Genomic DNA, 9,497 nt, shown 5'->3' with positions numbered 1-9,497 from the left:
ATGGGCAGTTCCCACTGGGGCTGACTGCAGGCAGGTGCTGGAGATAAAGCTGGGCTGTGAGGGTTCATTCCCCACAAGCAGCATCCTCTCATTAAAAACAACAGGGTGTGGGTTTGTTTTTTTACCTAAGAAAACAGCCTTGGCGGCTCTTTTTAAATGGCATTTTTCAAAAGGAAAGAAATGAAACCAGCAGCTCTGGGAGGGGAGGGGGGGGGAGGTTGGCACCATTGGGGGCTCATCCCTGCTATTGGCATCACCCATCCGGACAGATTCACTGTTTGCATTTTTCCTTTATCTCCCTTTTTCTTTTCTTTTTTGAATATTTAAGAACAAAAAGCTGTTACTTTTCTGTATGATGTGCATGCAAATTTACCGTAACTCTCTCTCTCTCTTTCTTACAACTTTTTAGTGCCATTTCTAGTATATTCCTGTAAATGTCAGTTACTGAAGAGAGGAAAAAAAAAAAAGAGAAGTCGGTGTAAGTAGTTTAGCTTGTTTATTGCAAATTGCTGGCCTCAAACACAACAGAAATTGAATGAAGACAGGAGTTAGGAAGTAATCTTTGATGTTACTGGTGATGGACCCTGGTCCCGGGGGCATCTGTTTTGTTTTCATAATAAAAAGACAAATAGTTCTGTGTGTGTGTGGTTTGTTACCCTCTGGATCCCCTTCCCCCTTCTCTCCCTTCCATCACTTTGCATTACAGCTGCAGAGCTCTGCCAACAGAGGAGCACAAACCAGCTGCACATCCCCATGCTGGGAGCCTGGAGGTAACATGGATGTCAGTTTGCAGCCCCAGGTGTGAACTGGAGCAGCTCTGAGTTGTGGCAGCTCAGCACCTGATGGACAAAAAGCACCTCTGCTTTAGGGGGAGATTTGGACTGCTTTAATGCACTGGGGCAGCCAAGGGATGAGGTTTTGCCCCCTTGAGTTTGGGTAAGAGCTGCAGCTGATGGAGGTAAGTTGAGCTGCATGAGAGGAGGTTGAAAACATCACCTGTGTTTTAATGCTGACTGTTTTGGAGCCCCCAAGACCTGGAGGAACCAGAGGGAATTTCCTTACCAGCTCACCCTGGTGCAGCCCAGACACAGGAGGTGCATTTGGGGAAGGAGGGGCTGCTGACAATCATAGCAGAGTTCTTGGCATTGCTGTACAGTGGCCAAAAGCTATTCTGGTTGCTGGAGGTGTTTATTTCTGTTGGCTTTTTCTCAGATGTGTGCCTGGTGTTTTATTTATATTGAGGCCTTACAGCAGCCAGGATCCAGCAGAGTTAATCTTTCTCTAACCCTGTTCCTGCTCACTGCCTTTAAATGCTCTGATCTCGTAGGTTCCAGCAAACCTGTTTTGCTTTGCTGTTGTATCGGCGCAGCTCTGTGCTGACAGTCATTCCTCCCAAGGAAATGCTTTTTCATCCTTGCCTTTATAGCCTCTATCAATGATCTCCAGCTCATTTCCCCCTTATTCCAGTAGCTTCTCTCTACAGGCAGGCACTGCCTTCCCCTTCTGCAGCTGAACCTCTGAAGCCCCATCAGTGGGGCAGACCCCTCTCTTTGCAGCAGTCTTGTTCTCTATTTGCAGAGCCCTTTACACCAAACCCCACGTCTTATAGCATCCATCCCTCTGTAGGCTGTTTCCTTGTGGCATTTCCTAGCTGAGCTATTGGTGCAGCAGAGCAGCTCTGCTTCTCGAGGCTGAGAACAGAACATGGAGGTGGGTTGGCTCACACCACTACCCACAGTAACTGAACTGGGACCGTGCACAGCAGTGCCCTGCTGGGGCTGACTGGGAGACAACAGCTTCTATGTGTCACCGTGCTAAGGAAGTAAAAAGACAAAGCATGCATACAGCAACGCATTCAAATCATTTTAATGCACTTTATCCAAGAGGTTACAGCAGCATTTTCAATGAGTGCATCTACACCACTGCTTGCAGCAACGCTCGCTTCATAGCAGCCACTCCACGAAGCTACTGTGACTAATGGGGACTCGGCTATGGAAAATGCTCTCACACTCAGGGATGGAGGGGGACAGGTCATGGTTCTCTATGCTGTCGTACCCTGGAGGAATGCAGACACATGCTTTGCTTTCCTGAACAGTTCAACTCTTTGAACTGCATTTTGGTTACCAGCCACGTGAACAAAAAGGGGCTGCTTACAGCCAACATCGGCATCATCTTTCCTACTGAAATTAAAAAAATAAATCTATTTTCTTTTTGAGGTGGGGGGTTCTATAAGAAAAGAAACAGCGGGCGGTGGGGGACGTGCTGTTGTTCTCCCTCAGCCTGCAGTGATGTGAGCACACTGCTAGGATCACCTGCTGGGTCCTGCAGCCCAGGCATTGCTTTGCCCAACCCTGCAGCTTCCTGAGTCCAGCTCGTTTGCTGAGCGTTGCTTTCCATGTCGAGCAAACAACATCAGAACGTTTCCCAGCTCATCCCATCGAGCCTCAAGAGGAGCATCTGCACAGAGCGACACACAGGTGGGTGAAGCACAGAGGTCCATCTCAGCAAGTTTGGTTTTATGAGCACACACATACACACACACAGCAGCAAACACACACACACATGCATTAATAGTTACGTTACAAACAGCTGCCCGTGGTTTGCAGTGCATCCACTCAGGGTAACACAGGTGTGTGCTGCTCGGTGCCTTTGTGCTCCAGCATTCAGCACACGTGGGAAGGGGGAGGAGGGAGAAAGTTCTTCGCTGTGTTAAAATAAAGTGCTTGAACTCTATTTAAAGGGAGAGGTTTGGGATAAATAGAACACGATGCCTGACTTTAGACAGGTAAATGATCCACCTTGAGGTCAATGCCAGGTCCTGGTTGACCTGGAGCTGAGCCCGTGTCCCAGCATTGCTGGGTGACATGTCCAGGCTGGGCTGTGCCTTCAGCCCAGTGTTACACTGCAGTGCTGGGCACTCAATTAACAACACCCTCTGTCCCAGGTAGGAGTTCTGGTACAGCCATCCCAGCCACACGTGGTCCACTTGGACACTGCCAGCTCTCACACCCTGAGCAAGATAGTTTCCATTGTACGCACACAACAACACACCACATGAGATGCCACTGACAGCACAAAGCAATTGAAACCTCTGGCAGCTGCTCAGCCCCATCCCATGCCCTGCTTTGGCAGCAGCCCTGTGCTTGGGGTGATGCAATCCTGCTTCGTCTCCACGTGCAGATTTCCGACACCAAATTACATGATAGCACAGAACTTGGACTGCCCCGTGTCTCTGGAGACGTCCAGCTTGTTCTTGTCCCGCACCAGGATGGCCTCGTTGCCGTACTGTGAGTACCACATGCTGCGGCTGCGGCTCAGGTACGTGTTGGGAGGAGCAGACTCCAACTTCTGCTGCTGCTGCTGCCAGATGAGCAGCGACGTGTCCCGGTACCGCAGCCTCGCGTAGCCCTCCGACAAGGCTTTTTCAGGCAGGGGCACCCGCCCGTTCATTACTTTGTCACTCATCTGCTCAAGGGCACCTTCAGAGATGAGAACTTCCCCCCGAAATACGCCCCGTCGGGTCGGAGCGGTTCGGCTGCAGCGCTGCTCTCAGGGCTGAGCATCCCAGGGACGCAGCCGGTGCCGGGCCGGCTCAGGGCAGGGGACGCGCGGACTCAGCGCTCCCTACGGGCAGCCCGACCTCGCCCGAGGGACACGCGGGGCCTTCCCGCAGCTCACCCAGCGGCGACATCGCGGCGCGGTTCGGCTGGCGGTGCCTGCGTGTCCCGTTGCGCTCCGAGCAGCTCTGAGTGCGGGGCTGGCGAGGTGCCGCTCGGATGGGGCGAAGCGGAGCGACCACGACGCGTGGATCCCCCCCTACTTGTGCTGCACGCGGACGGACGGACGGACAGCGCTCTGCAGATCACGCATCCATCTCTGCAGGCCGAGACGCCGCTCCAGGTCTCTCGCCGCCCATCGATCTCCTTCCTCTTCGCTTCTCCGCTTCAACCTGGGGGGGGCACAGCGAGGGGTCACGGCGAGGCCCACCCCGCGCATCCCCCCTCACCGCCATCCCCATTACACGGCCTCGTTCTCCCATACCCGCTCCCCCTTCCCATACCCGCCATTGCGCGGTTCGGTTCGGCTCCGCGGAGCGGCGGCAGCGGAGACGCCTCCCGAGCGCATCACGGCGGGCGGAGCCAGCAGCGGGGCCGGCCCGGGCGAGGGGAGGGGGAACGCGGGGCCGCTCCACGCGTGTCCGAGCGCTGCGGGAAACCCGTGGGGAGCCGCTTCGTCGGGATCCCCGCAGCCCCGTGAGCGCAGCATCCTTGCGGTGGGCTTTGCCTTTCCGTCCATGGGAGCCCCCCACACAACCCCCGGCTAACGCAGCCCGAAACGCGCTGTGAGGAGAGCTCGCTCCTTTCCTGGTGATGCTAAATTTAAACTCGCAATCTTCTTACGTCCTGCAGCCTCAGCGCCATCTGATCTCATCCGCTGCTCGGGGCCGGAGGGAGCCGCGTTCTGCTCTGTTGCGTGGGGTTGGCTTCTATCGGACACGCCGCATTCCCCGCTCCCAGGAGACAGAGACCAAACACAAAGGGAAGGCAGGGAGGCGCACGAAGGAGCGCGCTGTGGATGTGTTTACTATTGGAAATGTCGCGGCTTTGCGGCTCCGTCCGCCTCCAGGCAGCGCAGAGGAATCAGCCCAAGCCCCACCTGGTGGAGGCTGCAGAATCCTTAAAGTCTGAAATCATTAATTGGAAGCAGCTGCAAGATTTTCATGGTATATACATCTACATTGGTGGAGTAGATTCACCCCCACAGTGCTTTGATCCCCTCTGAAATCCCCTCCCGGAACTCAGAGCGCAGCAGAAGGTGCTGCTTGTGTGAGTGGCTGCATTGCTGACACAAAGCATGGCAAGGTGGGGGGAACTGCAGCCCCAAAGCCAACAGCTGCCTCTATCCATCCACTGCAGCACAACCCTGTGCCAGCTGCCAGCAGGGCCCTCCCCACTAAAAATAAACCCTGGAAGAAGCAGAAGGGATAAGGTGAGAGCCCTGTGCAGTGCTGGGGCTGCTGTTCTGCTTGCCCCATAGAGAAGCACAGGGCAGTAGGGCTGCAATCACTTCACCTGGACACGGGATGTGTGGGGAGGTGGATTGAGTGGACACAGGAGATGAGTCAGGATGGTGTCATTCAGACCCGGCATTTGTACTCATCTTTGTGCTTATCTCCTTTGATATAACAAGGACGGACTTCTCTTTAAGTCAGGATGACCACCCTTGGAGCTGCAGTGCCATGCAATGCAAACCATAACAGTAGCCATAACTGTAACTGATTGTAACCATAGCTGTAACCTTAACCATAACCCTAACCATAACTGTAACCTTAACCATAACCCTAACCATAACTGTAACCTTAACCATAATCTAACTGTAACCCAAACCCTAACCATAAAGATAACCAGAACCCTAACTGTAACCCTAACTCTGATCCAACCCATAACCCCAAAGTGACAAAGTAGGGGAGCTCTTAATCACAATGTGTTGACTTCAAGGGGTCTGGGAAGTGCAGGAGCATCTTGAACGGCACGTTGTAAAGCAGCTCCGCTCCGGGAGGGGGCGATGGCAGCACACGGACTTGGCTGCCTCGGAACGGTGGGGGGGGGAAGAAGAGGGGGTCCTGGAGGGTCTCCTCTCATCTCCATACCCTCACTTACACCCTCATGCTCCACAGCCCTTCTCAGCTCAGTACCCCCCTGTAGCACTGACTGCCGGCCTGCACTCCATTACCGAGACTGTTTTAGTATGGAACTCTCACTGTGTTCCTTCTGCTGTTATCTTTCCAGCACCCTTGATTAATCTCTCAGGCTCAGTCTCAGCATCAGTCAGTACAGCTCTGCACCCAGCAGAGGGAGATGTCCACCTCTGGGTGCCTCACCCATCTATATATTGTTTGCTATTCTTTTTATTGCTGCTGTTTTGTTAGTTTTCTGCTATCTCTGCTCTCCTCTGTTTTCCCAGTGGGTGAGAGGCAAACTTCCCTCGGCACCACCCCCACAGACTGCTGTGAGTGTTCCAAGTGCCCGGGGCCCAACTCAGCTCATAACCACATAGTAAAAAGCCAGGCCTTTGCCAACAGCCCTGATCAGTGTGCTGGAGCAAACCCCTCTGTAGTTTTCTACCCACAAACCTAAGCTGACTGGGCAGCCCAGCTTGCAGCGAACCCTTCCACACCTCCTGCAGGAGAAAACATTAACGAAGAGCTTTAACAGTGAGAAAGTTGTTACAAGAGAGATCTGGGTACAAGGACGCACTGCTTTAACTCAGTGCTGCTGAGCACAACTGGGGCACAGCACAGCTCTGACTGCAGGGCCGGGGCATACGGGTGCTGCTCCATCCCTGCTCCCCTGCAGGGATCTGGGCACCACACAAGTCCTGGATCCTCCTCCCCATCCTGGAAATGAAGGCTCAGATGGGTGGTGTTGCTTCTCTCTCCATCCCCATTTTGCTCCATTGAGGTCAGCTTTGCTTTATTGATGTGAATTGCTGACCCCAGCCCAGGCTCTGCACCCAGCTCTGCATCTCCGTGATGGGGATGGATTGGTGAACTCTTGGGAGAGGATCCCTGGAGAAAACTCAGAGCTGATCCTTAAAGAGGCCGCGCTGAGCTGGATGGATGTCAGCAGTGAAAACCAGAGATGTGCAAGAATTTACTGCCAAGGACCGAATGGCTGAGAGATGAGCTCTGTCATAAAGACGTCGGTGATTCATTATCGGAGTCGCCTTTGTGTTTGGAAGGAACGCGATCGTTTGTTTGGGTTTACGGCTCCGTGAGGTGTTTGCGGCCCAAACGGGAGCTGAAGAGCGGGTAGACAAAGCGGGACGGGGCTGTGCGGGGCTGTGCGGGGCTGTGCGGGGTTGGGGATGTCGGGGTTGCAGAGCGGGGCGGCTCTGAGTGAAGCAAAGGGGAGGAAACGGGGAGGAGAAAGAGAGGGGATATAAGAGGAAAAAAAGAAAGGAAAATAAAGCGGGGGGAAGGAAAAGAAAGGAAGAAAAAGAGCGGAGGCGGCAACGCACCGCCCCCGGCCCGGCTGGGGCTCCCGCAGACAAAGGGGCGGGGGGGGGGCGGTCCGGGAGCTCCTCCCGTCGGGGCGGGGGCTGCGGGGCTGTGCGGGGGGAGCAGAAAACTCCCACCCGGTGCGGCGGCAGCCCGAACTGTGCTGTGTGCAGGTGGGGCCCCGCAACTTTCCTCGGGGCAGCGCCTGCAGGGGGGTGGGGGGGGGAAAGGACGCAACTTAGGCGGCGGCGGCTCCTTTGTCCACGGGGCGATGCGGCGCGGCTGAGAGCGGCAGTGGGGCCGCACAGGGGCAGCCCTCCGCCGGAAAACTCCTCGCCGTCCCCCGCCTCCTCTTCCTCCTCCTTCTCCTCCTCCGCGGAGGAGCGATGCGATGCTTCCCCGGGAGGCGGGCGGCGATGGAGCGGAGCCGTAGCGCGGCGGCTCGGAGCGGAGCAGCCCCTCGCTGAGCAGCGAGGAGGAGGAAGGAGGAAGGCCGAGAGAGCGAGCGGGACCGCGGCCATGGAGGAGTGGCGGCAGTGCGGGCGGTGGTTGATCGACTGCAAAGTTTTGCCCCCCAACCACCGCGTGGTTTGGCCCTCGGCGGTGGTCTTCGACCTGGCGCAGGCGCTGCGGGATGGGGTGCTGCTCTGCCAGCTGCTGCACAACCTCTCTCCCGGCTCCATCGACCTCAAAGACATCAACTTCAGGCCTCAGATGTCCCAGGTAAGAAGGGAGAAAAGGGGGGTCGGGGTTCCGTGGGGTTCTTTGTGGTTGTTGGCGCAAAACTTCGTGGGAATGCGTGGATGGGGCGGGTTTGTGCCGATGTCTGCATCGCCTCCTCGGCTCCCGCACAGCTTCTGCGGGGGGACCACAGGAACGGGCTGGGGGTTCCGTCCCCGGGAGAGAAGGAAACTTCTTTCCCGTATTTACATCATCCGGAAACAAAAGCAACTAACAGAGCTTAAGGCTGCGTGATTACTTTCCGGGCCATTAATACGGCTTTGATGCGCTGGAGGAGCCGGCGGTCTCTAGTTTTGCCTTGGGAGGAAACTGACCTTGAGAGCAAAAGTTTCCCCAGGAAAATGTAAAACAACAACCGCGCTCCTCCTCCCCACATCCCGGTCTCCCTTCAGGGTCGTCCCGCAGCCCCTTCCCGCACCGGGGACGGTGGTGCTCGGGCCGCTCCGCGCTGCTCCCATCCACATTCTCGCTGCGTTCCCTGCTGTCCTCATGGCTATTCCCCCCTTTCTCTCCTTGTCCTGCCGTCCTCCTGCCCAGCTCCCACCCTGGTTCGGAGATACGGGAACTGTCAAGCTTTAGGATTCCGTTCCTTGGAAGTGTTTTGCAGTTTTTGACTGTTTTTGATGGAGACGAACCTCAAAGCGGCTCTGGTTGTTTCGGCTTCAAACGCTCTGCTTGTGTTTTTGCGTGTCGAGCTGGTGCTGTATTTGCATGGGAATCGGGAAGTGAAATCGATTGCAAACAGCAAACCATGCAGTCCCGTCCCTTATGCTGAGGATCCCTCGGTGAGCAGGGAGGGGAAACTTCACGATCACGAGGGCACGTGAGATTCTGCTTATCTCAGTATGGAAAGCTAATGTATAACGTGATCCTGAGTTGTGCTCTGTGCTGTGCAAGCACGCTGCGTGGCCACAAGTGCCTCTCCCTTGCTGTGCCGGAGTTCTGTGCCAATGTGAGGTTGGTTTGGGGCTGTCCTGCCCTCTCTCCCAGCAGCACACAGCTGTGTGTGGTTGGGGAGCTGTGTGCTCAAGGTGGGCTCACCTGGGAGCTGCTCAGGCCTGATGCTGAGTGTGAATACCACGAAATGATGCTTCTTCCTGAGCTGCAGCAATGCTGGGGGTTTCCCCTTGGCTCTGCAGGCTGTAAACCGTGCAAACTGCCTTCTGTGCGGGCAGCTGTGACCAAATAGAAACTGTCCCACTGGAGCTGTTAGAACACGCTGGGAATGGTGCAACCTGGGGTTGTTCTTTCAAGGAAATACTGTAGCCCTGTGAACCTGGGTTGGGTTGAATCCTTGCCCTGAGGGACATGAGATCAGGTTTAAGGATGGCAGCTGTGATCTGGGGGAAGGTCCCAGCTGCAGTTTGGAAAGGAGTTCCTGCTGCCTCTGCAGGGTAGGAGCTGCTCAATGGAGCTCACAGCCCCGCTGTCCCCCATTGCTTTCTGCCTGCAATACCCCAGTGCTTTGTTGGCTTTAGAGGGAGGGGGGGCTGAGCTGAGCCTGAGGGAGGTGTGAACAGTGGTGATGTGTTCAGACACGGGCTGGGATGTGCAAGACAGTGTGTGTTCAAACTTCAGAGGTGGTTGTAGGTGCTAAATGTTGTGTTCAGGCTGATAGGCTGGGCTGACTCACCAGCTGCCTGCCTTGTGCAGAGAGTTTCCTTCATTTATCTGAAGTGCCAGGGGACAAAGCACGTGTGTCAGACTTGAAACACCCAGCAACGCTCTGTCGTCCCCCTTCCGAGTGAATCAAATG

The 9,497-nt window shown here is 55.5% G+C and overlaps 2 protein-coding genes across 8 annotated transcripts in view; one reads left to right on the top strand and one right to left on the bottom strand.

Annotated features, from left to right (window-relative positions):
- Positions 1-277: 277 nt before the first annotated feature.
- BRD3OS (BRD3 opposite strand) lies at positions 278-4,299 on the bottom strand. Its single transcript, XM_072352496.1, has 2 exons — positions 4,061-4,299; positions 278-3,949 (listed from the first exon to the last, which is right to left on the bottom strand). The coding sequence occupies exon 2, from the start codon at positions 3,463-3,465 to the stop codon at positions 3,196-3,198; it is 270 nt and encodes an 89-aa protein (XP_072208597.1). The 5' UTR covers positions 3,466-3,949; positions 4,061-4,299; the 3' UTR covers positions 278-3,195.
- Positions 4,300-7,134: 2,835 nt separating this feature from the next.
- Positions 7,135-9,497, top strand: part of VAV2 (vav guanine nucleotide exchange factor 2) — a 96,725-nt gene continuing 94,362 nt past the window's right edge. For all 7 annotated transcript variants that reach the window (XR_011905522.1, XM_072352443.1, XM_072352441.1 and 4 more), the window contains exon 1: positions 7,135-7,723. Coding sequence is in view for 6 of the 7 variants with exons in the window: in XM_072352443.1 (XP_072208544.1) it covers positions 7,520-7,723 (204 nt within the window). In the remaining variant the exon portion in view is untranslated. The remainder of the gene's footprint in view (positions 7,724-9,497) is intronic.

This window comes from Excalfactoria chinensis, chromosome 18 (genome assembly GCF_039878825.1).
Source record: "Excalfactoria chinensis isolate bCotChi1 chromosome 18, bCotChi1.hap2, whole genome shotgun sequence".
Classification (NCBI taxonomy): domain Eukaryota; kingdom Metazoa; phylum Chordata; class Aves; order Galliformes; family Phasianidae; genus Excalfactoria; species Excalfactoria chinensis.
The sequence above is the reverse complement of the archived record's forward strand: the minus strand, read 5'-3'. Positions and strand labels throughout refer to the sequence as shown.

Excerpts from the sequence above, each read along its gene's own strand:
- BRD3OS (XM_072352496.1), bottom strand. The coding sequence starts at position 3,465 with ATGAGTGACAAAGTAATGAACGGGCGGGTGCCCCTGCCTGAAAAAGCC.